The 27,245-nt window shown below is 37.8% G+C and overlaps 1 protein-coding gene across 1 annotated transcript in view; it reads right to left on the bottom strand.

Moving 5' to 3' along the window:
* Positions 1-26,718, bottom strand: part of LOC139135325 (plasma membrane calcium-transporting ATPase 2-like) — a 68,183-nt gene extending 41,465 nt beyond the window's left edge. The window contains 1 exon segment of the mRNA XM_070702668.1: positions 26,576-26,718. Coding sequence (XP_070558769.1) covers positions 26,576-26,706 — 131 coding nt within the window. The 5' untranslated portion in view covers positions 26,707-26,718.
* Positions 26,719-27,245: the final 527 nt, after the last annotated feature.

Genomic DNA, 27,245 nt, shown 5'->3' with positions numbered 1-27,245 from the left:
ACAAACGTATGATTACAAACACCGCCATGTGGTTTTGATGAAACCAAGAGAAGTATGCTCAGGGATGTGTTGCCAGTATGGCGTACAAATTATATCAACAACATCTGATTGCTGACGACGACTTTGTGAGTGTGTCTGTCACCCTATACACATCACAACAAACAACATTGCCAACCACCTGTGTTGACTCTCGGCTGACCAATATGGAACAACTTGACCTCGTGAGAGGCAAAGACAGGTCAAGCCACAGCTTCTTGTCGTAATCTGCTCTCTCTCTCGTTCTCCATATCTTTTAAATGCCATGAAACATCTATGGCGAGACTGAAGCACAGACATAAAAATAACACAAGTACAGATACACATGAACAAAACAACAAATACAGTCAGTTCAATGTACGTCTGATGCCAAAATCCGCCCAAATCAGTAATTGTCAGTTTATCTCATTCTCTTATTTGAAGTACAATGTAACAAGCATTGTGGGAAGAAAGCAATGACACTTGACAAAATCTGGCATTGCCATTCATCAAGAAAACAAAGATACCTGTCACATCGGTTAATGAACAATGACATCAAACGAAGCACACTGATACAGCGTCATGCCGCAGAGACCTTTTCACGATCTAAAAATGTGTATATTGGCTCTCTGTCTCATCTCTATAATTGCAAGATTACCAGCAAGATAAAATGTCCTGAACTTCATTTCACAGACATGACCTGTGAGTCATTTCCTCAGACGGATTCATTTCATGCATTGTACCTATCCTCATTTCATGCCCGTATGTCTGCCGCCTTTCATGCTTTCGCATTTCGTTCTGTCATTTGATATGAAGTAATGATTTAGCGATGGAAAGGAAAAAAGGAACTCAGTTGAGCAAATGATACTCTGGTTTAACGCACAAAAAAGCACTGCTTCTTTTCATGGGTATCTCGAATCTGCTCTATTGACAGAAAAGAGATTAACATTACCAGTCTTCTATACACAGTGTACGTACCATGTCAGCCACATGTGGTTTCATCTTCAGTAAGATCATATAAACTGACTGAAACTGACGTAACCAGCAATAGAGTTAAATATTCACCTGGTGATTACAAAGTTGTAACGGATTCTAATTCCTCACAGTTGTATCACAACAACCAGGCTAAGTGGCGATGAAGCCTGACATTTCAAAAATGCATAACACTACTGTGTATTTTCCTTGCATGTAAATAGTAAGACTCTGCCATGCCCAGCAATCTTTACACGACAACGACTGTTGATCCGAGGTGGCTCATCACAGTATACTGTAAGTCAGTTTAGTAGACAACCTCTCTATAATTTTGGTGTACTGTAGAATAAGTTTTAGGGTACCGTACTACACAACAACTATAGAGAGGTTCCATCCAAGATACATGTATAAATTTGGCTGCACAGTTGTAGCAATGGGGCTATCCAGCTGTAGCTTCAACAGTGAGGAACTCAAAGCTCATTGATTGACAGTCAAAAGAGTTAGCTCACACTGAGTATCAGTCTGTATACGATGCAAAGTATTTAAAAAAAATAGAGAATACAGTTGAGAGGAACCTTTGGCTAAAAAGAGGCTGAAGTCTGCCTTCCTAAAATGATGTCTGTTCATTTAATCCTAATCTTACTCTCATCTTGATCTGGAATTTCACATCCTTTCCAGTACAGCTTTACAAAAAAGACCTTCAAGGGAGGCTGGATCCGAAAAACAACTGTACTATCTGACAGGTGCCACATGTGAGGTGCCGTTGTCTATGGTAGACATTATGCAGCCTTCTAGTTGTGAGGATATACCTTCATGCTACGTATTCAGAAAGGCAATTACTGGAAACGACATTTGAAGGTGTCTCACAATCCAGGAAAGCTACCACTCCATCATTACAACAGTCACGGACACTCCCTTTCCTATCCAACCCACGTCAATTTAACTCTACATTGAAATGGACATGACCTCAATCCCAATGAGACAGATTGCATCCTTTCACAATTTTCGAAGGAGATTGTCAAGGCCAAAGTGTGCCCCTATCACGCTAAAGTCCGCTATCAAATTTGACCAAAACACTCTGCAACTAACTAGCAATACAGCTTGGCAATTTAAACTAAATGGCCTAAATTGTTTTATTACTGTACAGGTACACAACAATGTTCCAAAATAACTTCCCTCTCCAGATTTACTTTGACAATTTCACCCATGTACTGGTGTGAACTTTTTGACCTACAACCGCCAATTAATCCCACTCTTTTCCATTAGAGTAATGCACTCACAACGGTAAAAAATGCGTAAGAAAATAAATCTTAGACATAATGAAAAATACATGAATGATAAAGTTTGCTGTTTTCCATGATGTATCTGATATCACTCATCTTTAGAAAAATACACAAACATACATACATGTACATGCACAGCTCTCTTATATGAACTTTCATTGACCTAGGGGGAGTTAACCAGTATCTAACACGAAATATCACTACCACATGTACCAGTAACATTTACTGGGCAGGTAAATAATCCTGAGAAGCTATGCAGAATTGTCCTCAACACCTGTGTGAACCATGACGTATCTTACAAACACACATTTTGTATTTAAATGTCAATCACGTGATGACCAAATGGTTAACAATATTCCAGGGTTTCTTTTACTATAATACTTAATCAAAATGAAAACCAGCATGCAAATATCTGCCTTCACCTTGACTACGTTTAAAGTAAAATGCAAACCACGGAAGAAAGCGCTGTTAAAGGGTTCAGGTAGCTGATGCTTTGATATTTTTATGACAGAACTATCCAGAGTTGACGGCTGCATCACCACGTCACAACACTGTCAAATCCATCAATATGATACCTTCAGATGACACATATTTTGAAACATTTAGGTGCTCATGCATCATGATTTTCCAGATACAGTTTGATGTCTTTTGATGTGATTATAAACAGCACTTCTTGTGCTCTGTCAGTAACCTGGCCATTTTCCCATTACAGTGACACGCCCCTTACAGTTTTCCTTGTTTCTAGTTTTTGTTCAGTCCATATTTCAAACAACATGAACATATGTGCAGAGATAGGGCGGTGCATAAATTACCATGTATTAACTGTACCTTGGGGAAGCAAGGCCTGCTACAGGTAGAAGCCAGCACACATACTCACACCTGCAGCTTAAGGCAGACCCTCCACCCAACTCTTCAATCTGAATGCCACTTTGCTCTGTCTGGCAGATTGATGAGCGTGTTAGACGTGACATGGACTCTCTGATTACACCTATTATCAGACTCACTAACACTGTCCACAGAGATATATCACCTTCAGCAAATGTCTCTTCCCACCTGCGTATCCAGAACCCTCAATGAAATAGATGACACTTCATCAGCTACAAAACACACACACAGAGCATCTTAACACTCCATGTCGTAATATCATACACTGTAACCTTTGAACCCTGTGATGGTAAACGACCAACTTCACCCTGTAACTCTTGTGATCTTCCATCTCTGCACAAACTGAAAGCCAAACACTTTTAATTCTTTTCATCTCAAAATACTTCAGTCTTATATTCTGGTTCTCTTACTTGGTGCGACGCGACCTAACATATGGAACATGCCATCTTTCGCATTGTAACTAGTTTGGTATTGCAAACATGGCTATGCCAATGTACGCTACTTGCATGAAATACCAGTCGCCGAGACAAGAGTCTATTACATGTGACAAACATACCAAAAGGGCCTCAGTAAAAAGTGCTCCCACATCAAAATCACCACAGCTGTTCATACCCGTCAAATTATAAAGTTGAGTGCATTGACACTGAACAACTCATACTGTCATACAGGACTTCAACATCACTCGTTATTTTTCTCTTTCGCCCTTTCTCCAGACTTAAAAATAATATCAGTGAAGCCCGTACTTCTGATATGTAAGCTTGTAGTTTTACAGAATAACAGTCTAGTCACTGCACTATATCGGCTTCATTATACCTTACATTCTTAAATTGAAAACCACAGTTAAACATAAATAACAAAGTATGCATGTCCTAATTCTAAGCCTCATATAACTGTCACTTTGCAAAGTATCACGTGTCCCGACCATACTCCATGAAAAGTTGGCACATGTACGTGTTGAAACAATATTCAACCAAAGAGCGTCAGACTCGGAATATATTGATAAGTGCTGACATGATATTGCTACAGTGCAATACATGTGCTGCCCTTGGAGCTTTCTGGTCAGTTTTTTGGCAGTGAAAACTGCTTGAGTAAATCCAGCAGCAGATAACTCCAAATTAACCGAGGTAACCTGCCTAGGGTTTGATAAACATGTGACTGTATGAACAGTACTAATAGAACGTTCTACTCACGTGTTGTCATTAGATTCATCATATCATGAGACTGCAATTAGAAAAGCAGAGTCAAATTTGCTTTAGCAGAGACATATTGTAATTAATCAAAAAATTAATGAATAAATCAAAATTTAATTTAACTTTGAAATCATCACCACATCAAATGGCATCATCGTATCACATCCCAATACAGAGCTTTTTAATACATAGCCATTAAAAGGAAAACTCTGTAGATATGGGAATTAAACATTTCATCTTTGAAAAAAATTTATGCAACTTGTAAATTGTACAGTGCATCACTGTGATAAATCACTTGTATTCTAATCATAATAGCTAGCTGAACAATTCCCACTGCTGCTGAAGTGCACCCGTCATATTTTTGTTGATGAACTTTTGCAACAAACCTCGCCTTGCCCTTGTCTTATCGATCAATGCCAAGTCAAATTGGGCTCCTCAACCTTTCACCGGGCAGATGAGATAAAAAATGCCCATCTCAGAGAAGAGAGATGCAGCACACCGACACCCACACAATTCAAGTCCTTTCTGTCAAATCTTGATGAGAGGCATGGGCTTGATGCAAGAAAACAGATAAAAGGGTTCATTAAAATGCAAGTCCACGGTTGGAATTCTGATTGTTCATCTTATTCTGACCCCGAGTATAAGTCAACATCTGAAGATCCTGACTTTCCTTGTGTTCTCCATAAATCCTCTTCTTTTCTAGTGCATCTTGGCAATTAAGTATCCTTTGGCAACTCCATGAATAATGATTAGCCCTAGATTTTCTCCTCTTGCACATCTAAGGTGTACACGTATATTGTGCTGCATGTTAAATTCCGATAATAAAAAGTACTGGTTTTTGTGTCCGAAAAATTTATTCTGACTCAAAACACCATCTGATTGCAAAGTCAAATGTGGGTTTACACGGTATCACTCAAAGAAAATTGTCATTATCTGTAAAATTTTGGTAGCTTTTCATTGATATTTGGCAAATGACTTCGAGACTAACTGCATCAACTGTCCTCTAGATAAACACTAAGATCTGCAAAGGAAGTACCTTCTGGGCACACATTTATTTTGACTCCCATTTCAGTAAATTTTACCTACATCCACACAAGAGTAAAGAGTATACATGCACATATCACAGCCAACATTTTCAATTTTCGGGTCTGACTACTTGCTCATCCACATCAACATAGGTGTCTGAGAGATTCAGGAAACCCATTCTCTAACTTCTCGCTACCACCAATACCTGCTATGGGCAACATGGATGCCACTTTGAGCATGGAGATGAACTCTGTTATGTATAAGGTCATGAAGGGTCAAAGGTAATTGTCGATGAACCAAGGAGTTTATAACGGGTCCCCGAACACATCCTTGTTCCTACAGACATTTGATACTGAGTCAGTGGGACATTTATTTTAGACTCATGGATCACAAACAGGAAGTCCGACAATTCTGTGTTGTCATTAACCATTCACAGTTGAGGAAATTCTAGATTTCTTGTTACATGGCACAATGCTTTGCTGCATCAACATGCCCAGAGAATTGAGAGAGAGAGAAGTACAAATTTTTTCCCAGCTCTAAAATCCCACAAAACCAGATTTCCTACTGAAGCTGGGGGCCCTGTTCGTGGCAAGCTCTCGTTATAAAATATGCAGTTTCCATCTCACCTCTCATAACGCCCACTCATTGTCAGATATTACTAATTGTCATTCGCATTGATGGTTTCCATTATATCCATATACTTTTTTCCCCCGGATTTACAAATGCAAGGCACGCATTTCCAGGGTCAGAATAAATCTCTATATATCATGGGTTGATTCAGTAATTGAAACGTAGGTAACCAGATTGCCTACAGTAATGTAATGCCTTCAATTTTATCTCTGTATGTACCAACATACACAGATCTATCCACCCATGATAGTCACCAGACTATCTCCCTCCATGTTCCAATCCACTGAACTTTATGAATTTTACACATTTTCTCTTCCTTAAATTATTTATATTAGATTCGTTTTACAGAAAAAGGTAAATAGCTGTCAAAATCCTGGAAAAGAACCTAAATTCCCATTAAAAACACCATTATAATTGCAGTTCTGATTTCATTTATAAGTTCATTGAAAATCAAGGTACATTAGGAAATGACAACTTTAACTGTTTCTAAATGATTTGCAGTTTATATTTGAAGCTTTCTAAGTTTATTTTTAAGTCAACCACGCCTCTCCGAGTGCTACTACATGCATGTTTGTAATCTGTGCGATTCAATACTCACAAAAAACTGGTGAGCAGTTGTGCTTGAAAGCTCCTAGTTATATTCTAAACTTTGTTAGAAACATAGGCAATTCCAAACTACCTTGTGCAAAGCATGTGCACTGGCAAACAATGGCCTGGATGTAGAATTTGAATTCAGAGTAAAACTAAGAGAAGAATGTGAGCTCTATTGCAATGGTCATTCCGGTTTCTGTCCTGCCTACTGCTTGTTTGGACTCTCAGCATAGAATAAAGTGTTATTACATACCATCTAGACTAGACTATTCCAATACATAATTGTTCAGAAACCTTGCCTCACACAATAGGAACCCTGATTGATCATGCATGAAGAAGATTTAACCAACCTGCGCTTGTCTCAAAACAGGTGAATACTGCAATCGGTCTGGGGCCACAGTCAATTGAACATGCATGGATTTTCACTGGGGTGCACATAGACCATACTGTTCACACTATTCCAAGAGCACTGTGCAGGACTGTGTTTGATGAGCACTACCAATGTCATCAACGGGGGAATTTAGAACCTCCCTTTGAAATGCTAATGAATTTTTAAGTACTAATCTTTTATGAAGACCGCCGAACAATTAATGAACAATTAATAAACGCTGTAGAGAAAACAATGAGTCTTGATATCAGCGCTATTAATGAATGCAATTCGTGTCTGATGAGGATTTAAAGAGGTGGGATCACATTTGTTAAGAGAGTGCTATCCAAAATGGTATTTCTTACATCATTACTGCCAAGCCAGATTTGTCCTTTATTTCTGTCTGTTGATCAAAATTTACAGTGTGATTCACTGCACTGCATGCATCATGAAAACATGAAGAACAGTTTAATATACATGTAAATATTATCAATATTCATGGTTAACATTGCTGTTTTCATTTATTTTGTTCTATATATAAAACAAGGTAACATTTCTCATTCTCCTCATTCATAGTGAAAGACAGGGTATTGGCCTTGTAAACACACAGGCATGATGCACAATATGAAATCTTCTAGGCCAGACCTAAATTCAGTTGTTACAACATAGGATGCTACACGCAAAGCGGCTACTTAAAAATACTAGGCATTTCAGAATGGTTTTAGGAGCCAAACAAGACATTGTATTTTTCTAGATCTAAGATTCTGGGAAAATACATCAAAAGTCACCATGAGTGGTCAGATTTAAATCCTGTGGCATGATATGTACATACTGGTGTCTGTACACAAATACGCACTGTCTCATTCACAGACACATTCACATGCATCACTATTTGAGTACCTTCAGATTTTGACAAATTCCGATTGGTCATCTGATACCTGTGAGCTGTGGTCATTTGACATTTTTAGAGCAAATGATTGGCTGTCCCCCAACAGAAACCTGAGATCTGTTTAGCATACATATACCGTATAAGCCTATCATTCAAATATCAAAATGGCCCAAAAACACATTATACAAAACAAACTTGAGTGTGAGAACACCAATGTGAAATTGGTAAAATATCTAATGACCATAGCACAGCTGCAGATAATGGTTGAGTATTAAAATCCTTTTAATGCTGCACTTTGAGACAGAAATACTCCACACCACGATGATGGGCCCCTGAAAGGTAAACTGTGACTAATTACACCATCTCTCTCTCTCTCTCTCTCTCTCTCTCTCTCTCTCTCTCTCTCTCTCTCTCTCTATCTCTCTCTCTCTCTCTCACACACACACACACACACACACACACTCTCTCTCACACACATACACATACACTCACAAATTTACTGAACTTCAAGAAATTCCTGACAAATTTGGAACCTTTGATTCAAACGAGTTCCTTTTTTTTAATCAGATTATGTAATCATCCACAGAAAACAATTCAGACAAATTATAGGGGGAATTTATACCTTTGTTGTCGAGGGTGTTATCATCTCTTTGAAACAGACTACATACAAAGCCATTCCTCTTCAAAGGGGTCCCTGCACTGGATTTTAAAATTCAACACAGAGCTGAAAAAAATGCTCAGTTCATTTGAGAGCTGCTATGCAATATAATGCCCTCTACCCAATGAGCCAAAATGTAGAGTTTTGATTGATTACGGCCATTAAAAAAGCCTGAACAAGCAGGTTTCAATTCAACGTTGCTGATACAGCAATACAGCTTTTTATGGTCTAGTACTGTAGCTTACTTCTCATGGTGCACCGATCCTCTGTAAAACTTCATTTTATCATAAAAGAGAACGCATACTACTCAGTGTGATTTGCTAATATTGCTGCAATACTGATATCAATAATAGTTGAAATCTTTGACTACTTTGTAATACCAATAACACAAATATGTATGCACCTAGTTTTACCAGTTCCGTAATAACCACCTGTTTGTGAAATCTAAAGAGGTCATTCTATTTTACGACAGCTTGTTGATGATTCCTGAAAGAATTTCAAGGAGCTGACAGGACCCAGCTGTCAGCAGCTGTCAAGTTTTTATAGTGATAATTTGTGGCATGTGCGGTTGTCGCATGTCCAGCCATCTTCACAGCCACAATGGCGTTGTCTGGAACGGAGACTTCAAATTCACACATGATAAGCATACTTAAATTTGGCACAGCAAGCCTACCTGTGTGACAGTACAACGGAACAGTACATGGATCTCTTTGAATTTTGCTGGGTGTCATCATAAAAATACACAAATCGGACATAACTAAACAGCAACATTGCAATGACATTCAAGCTAGCCTTTGATTTTTTCTACTTTGTGTATTCTCTGACAGTGGTACCACTATGACTCTCTCATTTCATCCTCACTTCAAAATACTGAAGTTTCTCCAGTGCCTGTGTTATGCCTTTGAATCCCTCGAACTATTACAAACTGACAAACAAATGACTATTTTATTACAGTAAGTGTTATAATATTTCCAAACTACACAAACTACTGGTGATGCAGAATGGAGGAACTCATCCTACCAAACATTGAAACAGAACAGAACTACTGGAGGGGGTTCATTTGGATTGCAAGGGGCAAGTCCTTGATAACTGGGCATGAGAAACTTCAACCGGAAAATTTTGACCGGTAACCATGCACTGGGGCGATGGAACTGATGACTAAACTTGAATTTGTGTGGAAAATCTGTGACTTGCCAATTGATTGCAAAAATGAGGATTGAAGTATATCTTAGAAGAATAAAGTATTCTACCATCAGCCTAAACCCTTTGAGTGCCAAAGTCAAGTTTTGTAGCCTATATCAAAATATAGACCAGTCAATTTTTTTCTTATTTTTGCCAAAATTTTGATAAAAAGCTGAAGCCAATAAAGTGTGATGTTCATTTGATCCAAAATTGTCAAAAAATTACAGAAAAATTCACAAAAGTGGCAAAATGTTGCACACTATAATTTGGTGGGAAAAATTGCAGTGCTCAAAGGGTTGATACTTGTACCTTCAAAATGACTGAGCTTGCGAGGAATCTGCAATTGATTATTAAAATTAGGAAAGTACTCAAAAGAACAACGCTACATTCTGTCTTCAAAATAATTTTTCTTACAAGGCATTCATACAATTTGCAAGCCCCAAAACAACGTTGTAATTAGTAAAACAGATTTCTAAAATGTAAATATTAACCTAACTTCTTTGAACACACATTCTTGGATGGTATATTAGCAAAGATTGAGAAAGGTTTCTTCCTTGATTATTGGCAAAGAATATCCTGAATAGTTGAAAGGTAAATGTTTATCATCCCGTCATATTCATACTTAGGTGTAACCCAAACATTCACCATATATATTTGCAGATTATTGGGAAAGAGGTAGCAGGGGTTTTAAAGCCTACAATAGCCCAAACGATGGCATCAAAGCTGCTTGCCCTTGCTACTGAAAGCCTCAGAAGTTCCATCAATCAGATATCAATGCTCAGGAACAGTAAAAATAGCTCTGTAAAAAATGTTTGCATGAGATTGCTGTGGCCTTGTAATTCACAGATAAATCAGACCATGCTAACGTCACTCTTCACACACAGAAGCTTAAATCGGAAAGGAAATTTCTCTATTGAACTGTCCTTCAGCAGCATGTTAAATTGCCAGTAAAGGGGGTTTTGATAGGAGTCCACTGTTTACTCCACATTTTAATGGTTTTTGTCACTCACAGAAATACTGTATCACCTGATTGTAGGTTTTTCCCATCATAAATTTCATGTGACCGTGGTCATTGCCATGGCAACCAAGGTAATGTGTGGGCTGAATCGGTCTCTTATCATCCACTTTTCAATTTTTTTTCGTTGAAAATAGAAAAGGGATGCTGAAGACACTACGGTTGCTGCATCACTTCTCAAGGAAAACTGAAGCAGCCATACACAGAATACATCAGAATGAGAGTGCCGAATAAATCTCAAAATGTCAAATGTCTTGAAATGAAATAGTTGGAGTGTTATTATGAGAAAATGTAAGTCAGTGCAAATGAATGATTTTCATAAGGATGTACTGTCGTGATTACTGGACAAAAACTTTAATCTAAAACATGGGTAATATGCTTTCTGTATAAACTTAAAAATGTTTTCTTCATGAATTGATACACATTTTATTTGATGACGGTAGGCATCACCAGGTTAGACCTGATCAACAAGCTGTACATGTATTTAAATGTCATACAAATACACAGTATAGCTGTTGGATAGCCGAGTGCTTCACAAACAACCTCCTCGCTTGGTTCAAACAGATTGTTATTCCAAGCGAGGCACTCGATGGCAAATTGAAAACCCAAACACAAGGTAATCCTTTCACAGATGTTGGAAACACTAGATCCATGTTGACACATGTTACTGGAATTGTCGCTATCTGTCTCTTTCATATTTGATGATCTCTCTCATGCTATTCAGTGTTTATACGTAACTGTACACTGACCTATCTATTTGTAATTTTAAGCTTTGCGGTGGTGGATTGAAAACAAGCATCATGGGTGTCAGCTTCCACAGGTGAGAGGAAAGAGGAATGACTGTGTTTCTGGCCACAATATCTTTCATCCTTTTTCACCCAGTGTCCTAGAATCATTCATGTACTGTATACATGGGTCAGTCAACTGCAGTCAGGGTGAGGAATGCTGTGAGATGGGTTCAGTATGAACTCTAAATGTGGCATCTTGTGAACACCAAGTGACCTTAACTGAGGCTTGACTCATCTTCGGGATACTATCTTCGGGAGAGAACTGATCAGTTCTGAAATAAGTATTTCTGCAATAAAATTTCAAAAGCACACTGTACATCAAGCCAAGGAATGCTTCTGGACAACTATGGTGATTGAATTTGTGAAAGGTATAGATTTGATTTTCTCACAGAATGTATGAAAATTTGAGTAATTAGAATACCTAATACGACTTATCAGAAAATTAAATTTGATCAAGATATTCAGCAGTTTTAATAGTATTTAGTATTTCATAAAAGAAGAAATGTACACTTGTACGGACAAAAAAGTAGTGTGGAGCAAAAATTATCTTTTATAAAGTTTCCTGTGAATTTCGCCTGCTACAATCGATATGTTTCAGTGTTTTTCTGTTGGAGGTGAAAGTGATAAAAAAAATACCACTCAAGCCAGAGGAACATCAAAGTACCCATACAAACCCCAGAAAGTCCTTGAATCTCTCAAGGAAGTTAAAAAAGAGGCGGCCAGATCATGTAGATGACATCACAAGACTAGAATGGAGATGCAGTTCTTCGTCTGAGAATTTACATCATGGCTGTAACCTGAAAAACTGCGTTTCCACATGAGGAGAGAAGAGGCAGGTCTATGACATCATCTTTTGAAATATGCATGACAGCCTGTCTCCACACATCTACTCCTTTATTCAAAATTATACCTTGGTAATGTCCTTGAGTTAACACCAGAAAGTACCGATCTGACACACCATTCTACAGACAAGATGAATTTTACAATTTACAGTGCACTGTAAAAAAACAAATTTCTCTCCCTTCAACCATCACAAAACACTAAAAAGACAGGCCACCTCCATAAACATTGACGCTGACAAGTATATGCATGCCGTTATTTTCAAAGTGGAAAGACGTCAATTTCAAGTTGAAATTCATGGCATATAGTCCAACTAGTATACGTTTGATAGTGTAGGAATTTAAAATTCACATGGGGGAACTGTGAATTATGAGTCTCAGTGAAGCTGTGTAATCTAGAAATGTCAAAGTAATGTTTAGCATCAATTAGATCACACACTTCTGCCTCATCTTTATTTCATGCGCTACCTTGCTTCAGAAGACACATTTTCAGCACCCTGGGATCCGAAAAATTTGAATTGCAAAATTTGGAGAGTCACTGGGGAGAGAGAGAGAGAAACAAAAAAGAAACTTTCATGTGTGCACTCACGTCTACTAAGCAAAGTGACTGAACAGACCTTTTTGACTAAAAAAAATCGTAGCCATAGATTTTCTTTTGGTACTCAGTTGCTGAACAAATTAGAGCTTACGAAACATCTGTATTGCAATGTATTACAAGAATTTATCGCACATGATAACTATTCACCTGAGGCTGACAAATGAAAGATAAGACAAACAATAATTTTTTATAACGCTGCTACACAAGCAAATTCTGTAAATCAACAGAAGAACAGGACACAACTTTGTTGTTGAAACTGTGCTGGAACTTGGTCTGTGAAGACAGTTTATAAACTGAATGTGAAATTTAGTGACTTCATCAGTTTACGTTTCAAAATACCTTACGCTTGCTGAGGATTATCATTGAAAAACATGTTTTTTCTTCCCGCTACCATTCCTAATCTGTTTTCTGGGATGAAAATCGTCAAAAAATTCAACTACTGGCACATCTATATTGTATACAACTCTAGCACTCGCTTAGACTAGTCAACAACCTAATCTTACTGTATTAAGCTTTCAAATATTAATGTATCAACCGTCATGATTTCTATAAACACTAGTAGGTCACTGGAACAGGCCAATCACAGGCTGACACAGATAAAGTACAGGTAACCTGTTGGTTTGAAATGGAAATATTTACCTAACTGAACTCTAACAACAACTCACGGCATCTCAAACATGCAACATTGAGCACATCTAATGATTTCTGTTATTATTAATCAGAACGGAATTCTTTAAGTTTCTAATCTTGTTCTAATAACACAAGCTCCTATTAAACAATACTCATAACATCTTAGCGTATGACATGGTCTCCACTCCGCAATCTGCCTACAACGAGGAGTTAGCAATCGAGTGGACTGCAGTCTGGGACAAAATGGTTGTGTTGCTCTGGCCCATGAGTTTGAAGTTCTCTCTATCCCAGTCATGCTGAACTGAATTTACCAGGGTATCGGACTATGGAGCAACAAATTGGGAGTTGAATTGTTCATCCGTGATAACTGTCACATTTTCACTCTTATTTCACTAATTTTGTATTAAAAAGCATCACATGTTTTATATTTAAATCTTTAATATTAATAATTCAAATGTAAACAACCTCTTTTTACCCTTCTTTGTCATTGGTGCTTTTCTAAATTCCTCTCATACCCCACTTACTGATCTCTTTTGAATAGGCTTTTGGTACGAGTATGTTTAAAGTTGCAATATTGGTTGGGGGGAATCATTGCAAACATTAGGGCTTTGATAAAAATATGGTTTTCCCTTGTAATAATACACAAAACATAAAAAATCATAAGCATAAAAATCATAATTCAGATCAAGCCTTTCTAAATCAGCAAATAAAGTCTTCACGAGAACGATATTTTGGGTTGTTCCGTGGACTCACTCCCATTGGTATACCAATGCGATCACAACACCAGTAGGTGATAAAGTTGGGGTTCCAAAACATTTCTATACCTTCTAAATCTGAGCAAAATCACTGCTATATAAGGATGATGCATAATACCAAACACTACCGCTGTACGGTCAAATTTGTGAAAATCTGCCTGTTTTTATGTGTCTGGGCAACACAAATCTGTGAAAATCATGGCTAATATTTAGAGCTCTAAAAGTGGGGAGTCTAATGTGTTCAACGTGTTATGCTTAACTAGTTTCAAGAAAAATAACTTCATGGATAGCAACAGCTCAACCTAGAAGGAAAAGGGTTAAAAGTACACAATAAAAGGTTCAATCTCCGGTGAATTGTATCAGATGACAACAAGAGAAACATCCTATCTTGTCTGTTACATGATACCTTCACAGCCGTGCCCTGGTTGAGGTGAAACTAAGTACCTTATGAAGAGCTGGATTACACGATGCAACTCACTACAAACGGATGAAAGAATGTTTTTTAACATGAGCTTATGTGCTGCCAGGTGCTTGCATCCATATTACGAGGAGAAGTTCAGCAACCTGCTACACTGGGAGAGCCGCACCAAGACATGAGAAGAAACAGTATAGCTCGACTGCAGTTTCAGAATGCAATACATGTGCACTTTTAAACAGTACAAGTACACACACGTATACAGCAGAACATTGCCCCGACACCATTACTGTGTACATAACAAACAACCCTTCATGAAGTAATTCCCATGTAATTGGGTTGTGCAGGTGTACTGACAAGGGATACGGTTTCATTCTGAAGTGCATATGCACCACAATACAAGAGGAAAAGAGACTCAAATAAAAAAAAATCTCCACACAGCAGTCTTACATAGTCTGATCACCTCTGTAAAGAGATACATGTACCTCCCTGGATTGAAGATGCACAAATACCTTTTTTTTTCTGAAACCAGGATTTTATATAAATTGCTGCATGCTGGTACAGGTAGTTCAGTGGGTCAAATTCTCGCTATCAACTGAAACCTAATATTTTTCTGCTCAGTCAAGAAACCAGGATTTTCTTTTCAGCACAGTGGGTACAGGTAGCACAGTAGCTCAAACTCTTTATACAATTATAATCTGCATGTCTGAGGCACCTTCCACTGTGAAAATACGAAAATGATGTTCAATTATAATATGGCATGACACATTAGCCTTGATATTTCATTATCTTGCCAAAGCAGGTTTTACGGTCGGGTAGTTGCTACAAAATCCACCCCTTGGAATACAGCTTCTCAAGGTGATTTCCTCACCTCTGAAAGGAAGGGATGAATGTGGCATGGAACTGCCCACCTCACGATGACTGTGAATATTGCTATCACATGAATGCATGTGAAGTGACATTAGAATACCTGGGACATTAATTTCAACTTCACATGGATGTATTTACACAGGCTCAGCATCTCACTGTCACAAACCTATAAACACTTATTCAATTATATCTGCCGTTCCATTTCATTTTCAAGACCCACGGCCATTTACGGTCGATTCTGAGAAGGTCCACTTGAATGAAGTTTCAAATCAATCCAAAGCTAACTGATATTCAATACGGCTAAAAATACATCACACATTCATGCATACGCAATCTGATTAGTCACAACTTAGCATTGTGAATACGGAATGTAAAAATTGAGATTAAATTATTGATAGCTACAGTGAAGCTGAGGGGCAGTTTCAAGTACAATTTTGACAGAAAGAGAATTGAGAGCAAAGATGATGAATTCTCTCCACTTGATGTACAAACCTTCAAAATATACTGTGAAACAGTCAACAGTCATGCTTATTATGTTTAGCAGTTAAAACAAAACCAGCCTTTGAAAAAAGACAATGGTGGAAAAACCTACCACACCGTCTAGTATGGTTAGCATAGCAAGGCAGACATCAACAATGAAAGCAGTGTGGACTGTGTACATGCCTGTGCAAAGTATTAGAGATGCATTAGAAATATATTGGAGGGATGGAGAATTTAGTTTTCCAGCTTTGTACTTGTGATGACTTAGAAATCCGATTAAGATAGTACGGGCCTGGACAGTGCCTGGAAATTTAAAACTTTAGCTCTTTGTTTAAGGAAACTACAAAATATTCTCTTTCATTATCATGAATAAAGATCAGGCGCCATAAAAAATTTGCGATTACAGAAACAAATTATAAAACATTTACCAATATTTAAAATTAAAAAATGGTCATTCATCCTTTATATCTGTAGAGAAAAAATTAAATTACCATTTTAACATAAACAATACAGTGAGAACCTACTTTACTCAACAGGCTTTACCAAGGAGTCCACACAAGCAGAAGACCAGTAAAGTTTTGAAAAAATTTAAGCCACCAAAAAACTGTTCACAAGGATTTTCTCTATCGTGCAATCAGCATCCTCGCAAGCCAGAGCAATAATTTCCGCTCTGCTGACCTACGCAAAAATCTTAACTGGTAGCGCTGAGCTGTTGCCGTAAAGAGGTGCGTGGTTTATGACAATGGCAATCAGATGCAAAGATATGCTTGTATATATGTTTGTTTTTGGCACTTCCTGTGCACCACTGTCCTTGATCATATCACCACAAGTATGGCCTAACCCAAGATGAACACTAGGGATTTGCCAAAAGAGGAAGTGAGCCGGCCAATCAATCCCGACATACGATAAATATGTACCAAGTGGAATTTTATCAGTTTTGAAGTGATCTCCAGATTTTTGAAAGGATCACAAAAATTTGAAGATATCCCAAGCTCTAACCATCAGAGATTACTTTTTTCCAAAGTGGACAAATGCACTTTGATGAAAATGACAAAAAGTATTAAAATTGCTATAAATAGATATCAGAACCATTAGTATTGGGTATGTACATTACTACACACAGAGTCTGAAGCCATCTGGAGAGCAATTAAGTTTTAGACTTATTACTTATATTGATATTTTTCAAAGAGAAAGTTCTGTATGAATGTTGCAAGGTCCAATCAACAAAGAAGTGCTTAATTGCTGTGGATGGATAACCCTTACACCTACACACATACAAACTGAAAAAATGGACACTAGACTTTCCCAATAGTTATATGTGTGCTTTGGTAACCTGACTCACCTTAGAAATACCCAAGGACCCTAGACATTATTTTCGTACATTCAAAAAAATTTGACAAAATTCTGTAAAAAATTCCTCCAACCTAACTACCCTACTTTTCAGAGGCATGTTACCCAGGGCATGTTACCGGGAACACACATATTTTTTTCTTTGGCCTTCGCCAATTTGTTTCACAGTCTACCTACAATGAAAAGCCACGGCCGATGCAAGATGTCATCTTTTGACTATACTGTAAGCTTGGATTGTCAAAAAGCCACTTTTGTCATTTGAGCTTTTCGATTTGCTACCCTAGTGATAATCAGAATGAGTGCTTGTACCTTCGACAATTATTAGTAGTAGTAACCTGAGATGGGAAAATCAAGCTGAGATAGAGCATATATAGCACCTATACCTCTTATGCCACACTTCCAAAGCATGGATGTAATATACTCAAAACGGACACCTACCGACAATGCCCAAAAAAGACATGACAGACTGTGACTGTCGATAGCCTCACAATACTGCAAAAATGACATTTATTATTAGATAATTGTTGGATCAAACAAGACAGTCCATAACAGAATTCATGGGATACCAGTATACTGGAAGGAAACACTGTCTGAAATGAATAAGCATGTAATACTTTTGAAGCTTGTGACAATAAAAAAGGTAGATATTACATGTAAAGTCTGGAGGATCACTATACCATAAAATTTGACTTGACTTGTGGATAATTCGCAATAACTACCAGGCTACTATGTTTTTTTATTTCACATATGCATACTGTAGATTTATCAAAACAGCCAAATTGGCTGCAATTCCGCCAAAACACAGATTATTTAAAGTTTGGGGTTGAGAATTACCCAGCATGCACTGAGAAAAACAAGTCATCGTTGATGACACAGTCCCCACTTGTTAATGGGTATTTTGATTACAGGTCCTCAGAGAGGATAGAGTCCTCTTCATTAGGTCTGTGATAAAAAATACTTTTGAATGAATTCGCTTGATACCTGTCTGAGTTATGGCTCAGGACATGAAAAAAATTGTAACAAAATGGTCGCACAGTGGCCATATTGGATCGCATCACAAAACAAATTGATGTGCATAGCTATGACATTGGTCGATGTCCTTGTACCAACGTTGAATAAAATTGGTCGAAACATGCGGATATGCCTGAGAAATGGCTCTGTACATGAAAAAATCGTAATAAAATGGCCGCCTGGCGGCCATATTGGATCGTATCACAAAACAGATTGACGTGCATATGTATGACATAGGTCAATGTCCTTGTACCAACTTTGAATAAAATCAGTTGAGATATGCCTGAGTTATGGCTCTGTACATGAAAACATAGGCCAAAGTCCCTGAAGCTACTATAGACATGGATACAAAATCAAGTATTTCCTTACTGTATGAAATTATCTAACTAAGGTCATCCTACGGACAAGTAAACTAAATATTAAAGCTGTCTGACCAGCGGTTTTGAAAGAACAAGCAACTCAACAGTTGACAGAGCTCTGTTGAGTTATGTAGAGAATAACCTTTTGTGACACATGTATTGATGAAGAAGGTGGATATCTTTGATTAACATTGTGAGTTCTGTTTAATAAGTTGAGACTGTACATACTCAGAGAAAGCACACTGAAGAGACAAAGGTTTGAAACTTAAGAAGTTCAAGGTCATCAAAAGCATTATAAGGAATCATGTTACACTTTCATTGCACTGTTTACACAGATTGCATAATTGCTATAAATAGCACATGAGGAATCTTATACAGCCCAGCTTTACCATAAAAACCCTATCACTTTGACCACTCTTTTAATTGACCACTCTATTTTTTCCTCAAAAGGTAATTTTATTTTATCCTTACCAAGTCAACCATAAATGGAAATTAGAACTTTCTCTATCTCTATCTCTATCTCTATCTCTATTGACTATTTTGAGCAATTTCTTTTAGATAACATACAGGGCACAATAAATGACGGTTCAGAATATGTCAAAGTTGGGATTCAGGAAAGTTGCCTTTACATGTTTTAATCCTCCAAGATGGTAAGCATTTCACTATGAACTGTCAAAAAAAGTTGAACTTTCTGATAATTCTACACTAAAATTATTTTGGCTTTGATGATTTCCTAATTAATTCAATTATTTAAAATCATATTAATTATTTTTTTCTGGGTGAATTGATAGGGTTTATACAGTACAAGAATTACATACAATGTAAGTCAAATTTGACCAAAAATGACAAAAAAATTCCTTAAAAATACAGATTTGCATATTTCATCACAATTTGAACAAGTCTAAGTTGGGTTACCCCTAGGGACCTGTATACCAAATAACAAAGCTGTCTGACCAGCGGTTATGAAGAAGAAGATTTTTTACCCAAACACCTTTTTTGGCATTAATTTGCCTATTTTCAACAATATCAAAAAATTAAAATAAATAGTTTCTCAAAATCGTATTTTTCATCTACACAACAAATATCAAATCAGTAAGCACTGCGGTTCTCAAGATATTTGAGTGGACGGACGCCTCACAAACGGACATACATACATACATACATACATACATACATACATACATACATACAGACTGACGACGGACGCCGGACGGATACCCATCCCAATAGCTTCTATAGACTATAGTCTATAGTAGCTAAAAATCGTAATAAAATGGCCGCCTGGCGGCCATATTGGATCGTATCACAAAACAAATTGCCGTGCACAGCTATGACATTTGTCAATAAGCTTGTACCAACTTTGAATAAAATCGGTTGAAACGTGCCTGAGTAATAGCTCTGTACATGAAAAAATCTTAATAAAATGGCCGCCTGACGGCCATATTGGATCGTATCACAAAACAAATTGACGTGCATATCTATGACATTGGTCAATGTCCTTGTACCAACTTTGAATAAAATCGGTCAAAACATGCCTGAGTAATGGCTCTGTACATGAAAAAATCGTAATAAAATGGCCGCCTGGCGGCCATATTGGATCGTATCACAAAACAATTGATGTGCATATCTATGACATTGGTCAATGTCCTTGTACCAACTCTGAATAAAATCGGTCGAAACATGCCTGAGTTATGGCTCTGTACATGAAAAAATCATAATAAAATGGCCGCCTGACGGCCATATTGGATCGTATCACAAAACAAATTGACGTTCATATGTATGACATTGGTCAATGTCCTTGTACCAACTTTGAATAAAATCGGTTGGAACATGCCTGAGTTATGGCTCTGTACATGAAAAAATCGTAATAAAATGGCCGCCTGGCGGCCATATTGGATCGTATCACAAAACAAATTGACGTGCATCTGTATGACATATGAAGTAATCCTTGTACCAAGTTTGAATGAAATCGCTCCAGGCATCTCAGAGATATCTGCGTGAACGGACGGACGTAGCGGACGGACGGACGGACGGACGGACGCACGCACGGACGGACATGACCAAACCTATAAGTCCCCCCGGACGGTGTCCGTGGGGACTAAAAAGGCATATCTTGTCAAACTCAAAATAAACTTTTCACGGCCAAGAACGTTGTTGTAATCCCATTTTAAAATTTAAATCCAAATGCTTGATGACTTGAAAACCTGAATACTCTTGACTTTTCGAATGAAGTAAAGAAATAAAATAAAAAAAATGTGAGATACAAAAAAACTCTGCCTGAGGTCAAAGTTGGGATAAATTTGTACATGAGATTTCTTTTAAGGCGTGGAGGCAAAAATACCTATCAACTTAATTTGCATAATGTCGAATACATGGGTTTTTTTTCTCAAACACAGCAAAAAGCTTTTTAGCTTGACATAACCGAGCCTTGATGTCAATTATATAATCCAGTGACTGAAATATGAGTGAAATGAGTAGCAGAGGCTGGATTCCAAGGATAAACTCACCATAAAAAGCACATGTTCTGCCAAGCTAATGGACTTACTAAGTAGCAAACATCTAATTTCCACAGAAATTTTTACCCCTGACAGGCCTCACTTGTGAGCGGTGATGGATAGCCGAGGCATGAAAAGCAGGTTTATTAATAAAGAGTGTTCCACTTCAGAACGAAATTTGTGGAAAATGCTTTGCAAAGTGAGAAATGTTACATAACTGAGTTGTCGGCTCGCTGAAAATTCAAACAAATCGTAGAATGATTTTAATGCCTATGTTTAAATTAAAATTATGTGCTGGTGGTGCAGCAGTCTTCAACGCTGTCTACATCATTGGTAATTTTCTAAACCAGTCTGTACACTCAAAGTGTTCACCTTGCATGAATGCCCTGTCGACTTGGACCAAGCCATGAGTGGCACCTTGGCTGAAATGGGAATGAACTTCAGCTTGTCAGAAGGTATAATATCATTGATTATAATATTTATGCATTTGTTAAACAATTCAAATATTGGTCTCAAAATGAATATAAAGAAATGGACTAACATTACAGAAAACATTGCAGAAGAGCTGAGCAGCAGCCGCAAGGCCGTTGAAGATTGATTCATTTCCTGCGTTTTACTTTTGACCAATCAGCGACTTTGTACAACAGATGTGAACATTCTTCGACCAATAATATTGTAACTTCCGATGTGCCGCAGGTCAGCAATTATGTGAAAAACATTTGGGTTGACTTGCAGCTGTCTAATGATTACAATACAACACAGGTTGTACAGGTAGCATTGATGCACCTGTCAGATTAATTCATAGACTGAGCTAACAACCAAAAACAAAGATGGGACAAATCACACACAACTTTGCAAGGAAGATACTTTGAAGAAAAAAAATAGCTGAAAATAAAACTGCTGCCAGCTACCCTGGCACAAGCTTTGCGATGAACTTCTCCCAAAATAGGGGTTATTTGTAGAGATCAAAAGAAAGTGACTGTATTTACATGCATTTAAGGAGAAGAGCGTGATATTCCCTCGGCATTTATCAGCAAATAAAGAATGAAGTGTTCAACATAAAGTGATATATTCAAAGAAGCTAACATTCACTACTCTGTTACTGTATTACTATGCAACTATACTGTAGGCGATTTGTTCCTCCTGTTTCACTGCTAGCTCTTAGTGGACTGGACCCACCATTCTTCAGGTGCAGCACTCAACCAAGGTAAGTAAATGTGGTACTCTTGAAGTCTAGCCAGGGACATCTGATGACTGACAAGTCCTAAACAGTAATATGTTGGAACACTGGTCTTTATCTATTACAAGACCATTAGACTAATATTTCGACACCTGTGGAGACATTTGATTCTTCACAGGTATCATTCCTGTTACTTTATACATTAAAAGTCAAACAACACCATTGAAAACAGTGCCGGTTGTACCAAACACTTGGTGTTTGGGAGGGGGGTGTTTAAACACAAATATCACAATAATAATAGTCCCAACGTCCATGTCTTCAAATTGGTACAATGCTGCAGGGTTGGCAATGTTGCATATCTGTACAAGGTAGAGGAAATCGAGCTTAAAATAGAAAAATTACTGTATTTTGAGAACTGCAGTATGAAGCCATCTAAAGGTATAAGCTCTAAATCAGCTGAGTTGCCATGGTAAAATGTCCAAAAAACAGGTAAGTTTTCTAAAAATAAAACCACCATCATAAAGCCCCTACCATTGATGTCTTTGAGCTAAATATGAAGCATGGAAAATGACTTGAAGACACGCATGGGGCCAACGCTGCTGAATTTGAACGATCCATTCCACATCTAAGACACCCGAGAAGACATGGACTGATGAGAGCTTCATTTCAATGTTGGAGATGCAGGATCGGCCGACTCAAAGTAGCAAGTCAGTGACATATGTTTTATTCAGGAAAGAAGGAACAGGATGATGAACACGAACTGTCATCATACTCCTTCGTATCAGAATTGAGATGCATCATGTTGACTCAAAAGCATGCAATTACGAACAGCCGCACACTCTCTCTAAACCAACACTCTCCACAGCAGTTTCTAATATTAAACAGCCGAGTTTCAAAGGTGTCACTTCTAATCGCACGTTGACTTTAAAATTAAATGTGACTATCACTCATGAATAATGCATGTAATTTCTCAGCTTCAAAGGAAGGACGAGTGAATACATTTTTCACTCCTCTCTGAATGAGAATGGCAAATACTGTGCTAACAATGACACGGAATGATCTTGACGCTAATACAATGGAATGGTGAGGTTGATTTCAAAGCCAGTACTATTCATCTATTGTCCTGACATGAAATGATTTGTATTTTTTTCAAAGACAACTAATTTTACATGTATATGCATGTTCCTGTGTCATATAAATACAATAAAGATAAAAATATAGCATGACATAATTATATTATCCAGGGTGAAATGATTGATGTAGATATAATTTTCTCACTTTTATCACCATTTCCTGCAAATACACCGTCCCTATTATCAACGAAGATATGCGTACTTTCCCCGTGAAGTCTAAACACACGCGATTTTTTCATTTTCTTGTGCTAAATATACATATGAAAACAAATGTCTCTGTGTAAATATTATCCTATGAGCTCTGTGAGCTTTCACTCGAGCTTCACTTTATCATTACGATGTTCCCGCCACATATCACTACAACATACAGAACTTGTAAGTTGTAAGAGTACAGACCAGGTATGTTTGTTGTTACTGACAGAGGGGTTGCTTGGGGGGTTATTTGCAGGGCTTATGAGGACAAATCAACCTTTGTGGTCATCGGCCCTGAGTCCCAGGATTGTACTCCCCTGTGTAGGCTGATATAATTTACGATTTTTTGTTGCGCTCTGTCGCTTCCTTATTATTTTCTGCTACTCATCCATGTCTTCAGTTTGAAGGAACTGTTCAGAAATGCCGCCATTACTGTAACTCAAAATAAACTGACTGTGGCGGTCAGTCAGGCCTCAACAATTGGCAATGTTATGTGAGACAATTGACTGGACCCACGACCCCAGTTTAGGCAGTCGCAGTTCTTGGACCTTTATATTAAAACTGACCTCAGATTTGCTCCATTTCTATCATTTTGATTATATTACAATGTATTAGCCCCCTGAATGATGCCAGGCCGAGTTAGGCAATACATTTGAGTAATACTTTGAACTATTGAGCTGAATTGGCTCAATTTGTCCAAACAAAAGTAAATAGATATAAAATTGAACTTACTCATCAAAAGGTTTTGAGCACCAACCAATCTGTACTCATTTGATTTGATAATTCTGCAATCAGTGTGAGATATTATTGAATATCACTATTGTCAAACAATTACATGATGCAAATTGACAGGCCCTTGTTTTTTGCACTTCTTATCTAATTTCAATTTTCGATCTCCAATTTACTGCAGAAATGCACATGTGCAAACACAATGCAGACGCTACAACCTCTACAATCCGGACACGGTTGTTGTAGACCCCGATTGTTTGGAACACGCGACCTCCAAAGGGTTGGGCCCTTTCAACAAACAATCCTATATCTCAAAAGCTGCACATTATGATAAACATTTTATCCACTGTGATAATCTCTCATGAAGTGCTTCTACTCAAAATGATGTCACTGACTATTGACAGGGCTTTCAGAAAGTTTGAATTTGTTGATTGAAATATTTACAATCAAACAAAAATATTAACGCAGGCCTGTGTGTCTCTGCACTTGAGACATTCAGACTGTCTGGTGCATTGAACATTGAAAGCTTTCAAAGTCAGAGTGCACGGCATGGTCATGTGCAGTATGTAATACTGAGACACGGTCATACCACAAATCTGGGCTGAGAAAAGTGTTTGTTTCAAACTATATGACATATTTGAAAATCTGGCAATGTCCAAGTGGTTTGTAAAGGAAAAAAAGAGAGGATTTAATTTAACCTCTTTCTTGGATGATCTCCCCACCATTATAACCTATAGTCCACTTTATGTTAAGATGGTCTGTCTGTGTATAGCTGCACCAAAGTGCCTGTTATGTACTGATATTGGAACAGAGCTAGCCAAGGAAGATAATGTGAGAATGTGAATATACATCTCACGACAGAATAGCGCTGTTCACGATACATCATCTGAGCTCTCTATCCTACAAGCCACTTAAGATGATTCCACTCTTTACTGAGGGATAACAAATCTCGTCCAGAAACAGCGCTGACATTAACACACCAATGAGTGATGGACTCACAGCGTAGGAGTGTGAACATTTTAAAGAGTTAAACAGGCGAAATAGAGGCTGAGATGATGAAAATGTTGAAAATTAAGGCCCAAATGGATTAAATGGACTGGGTGAAATAATGTTCCACTGGCCGTATATTGTGCTTGTTCAACACCAGGGGCTAGCTCTATACCCGTACACACAAAAAAGTGCACCACACCTTGTCTAGAATCGCTACCTCTCAGTCACGTGGTAGTGTATTCCTCAGAGGTGATCCACTTAAATTTGTAAAGCCACAAAGAGTCCATCAACAGCAGTCAGACAGACTCTAACATTATCTGCCGCTGTCATGTCCTAGATTGCTAGTGATGTTTCACCCACAAAGTCCCCTAAATCCTGAAATATAGGCTCAAATCAATCTCGTCCAATATTTCTTATCAACTAATCTTCCCTCATTAAAGGAACTTTGTAATCTCTGCAGACTTCATGAAAATGTGCATCAAGTTTCTGACTTTATGAAAAGGTCAAGGAATGAGAAACGTCCTCTGTGAGACATTGGTTGGAGAATGATACGCTATTGTGAGCATACACAAACATCAAAAGCTATTATGCTTGTTGAAAGTAGCTGCCAGTACAACGTACATAGTTTGTTTAACAGTGTAAACCAGTTCACTTCTGTAAGTCAACACCTGCCTGGCCTTCATGTTTACTATACTAGGAACATAAGGAAGAGGGCCTACGGCAGAAAATGGCAAATAAATCGTCAGAACTCCGTTTATAAAATTGTCCTTTCAAGTTGGTCAGGGCAAAGTGATACAAAGAGAGTAGTGGTCTGGACTGAATGGGGACAGTACATGACCCTGTGACAACAACAGCGTATTTTCACCAACCACACCTACTGCAACATACATGTATACACCCACCGGGCAGATGTCAACCAACAACAGTCTGTAGACAGCAAGCTGGAACTGACACAGGCTATGATTGGTGGAAAAACAACCATCAAACAAGAAATGGAAAGGCGGGCATCAACATGGCAGCTCCCAAGAAGCCCTTTCTCTGTCAAGCTGAACACATACCTTGTTCCAATCTTCAGTGGTACAGTTGCAAGTTGAGAAGCCCAGTTTGGTTTGAATATGATTATCTCAAAACGGATAGGAACAAAGTCAAATATGGCATTACATAATGCCTCTCTCTGGCTGACATACATACTTTGGCATTGAAAAGTTACAGCAAGCAACACAGAATGAGCAGTTTTGAATGAAAACTTCATTTCAAATCATGGAACAAAACTGCATTCTTTGACCATTAACCCAGCAAAAAATACATCATGTATAATTCTTTCTATAGAATTAGCCAACATATTTTATACTGCCTGCCATTTGATTAACATACTAACCTGTACTAAAGCCTTTATTAAAAGCAATAAATAATACTTTCACTCCTGGCTGTGTCAATAACAGTACAAGTAACATTATCTCAGACAACAGGTTGAAACCCAAACTGAGGTAGGTATGTGTAGAATACTATACAGGAATATATATCATTGGTGTTGGAAAGTACATACTTCTCTTTTGTTTATTCATTTTTCCCAATATTATGGAATCGATGATATTGGAAAAACAAGTATGATCTATTGTATTGGAAATAATCAAGTTTGCTACACCCATAAGGCTTATCGCTATGGTCAATTTGTGACAGAAAATAGCACAGCGTAAAATTAGCTGTTGTTGAAAGAAAGTTGGTCAA

The sequence above is a fragment of the Ptychodera flava genome, chromosome 6 (genome assembly GCF_041260155.1).
Source record: "Ptychodera flava strain L36383 chromosome 6, AS_Pfla_20210202, whole genome shotgun sequence".
Classification (NCBI taxonomy): Eukaryota; Metazoa; Hemichordata; class Enteropneusta; family Ptychoderidae; genus Ptychodera; species Ptychodera flava.
Note: the sequence above shows the minus strand (reverse complement) of the source record. Positions and strands in the feature narration are given on the sequence as shown.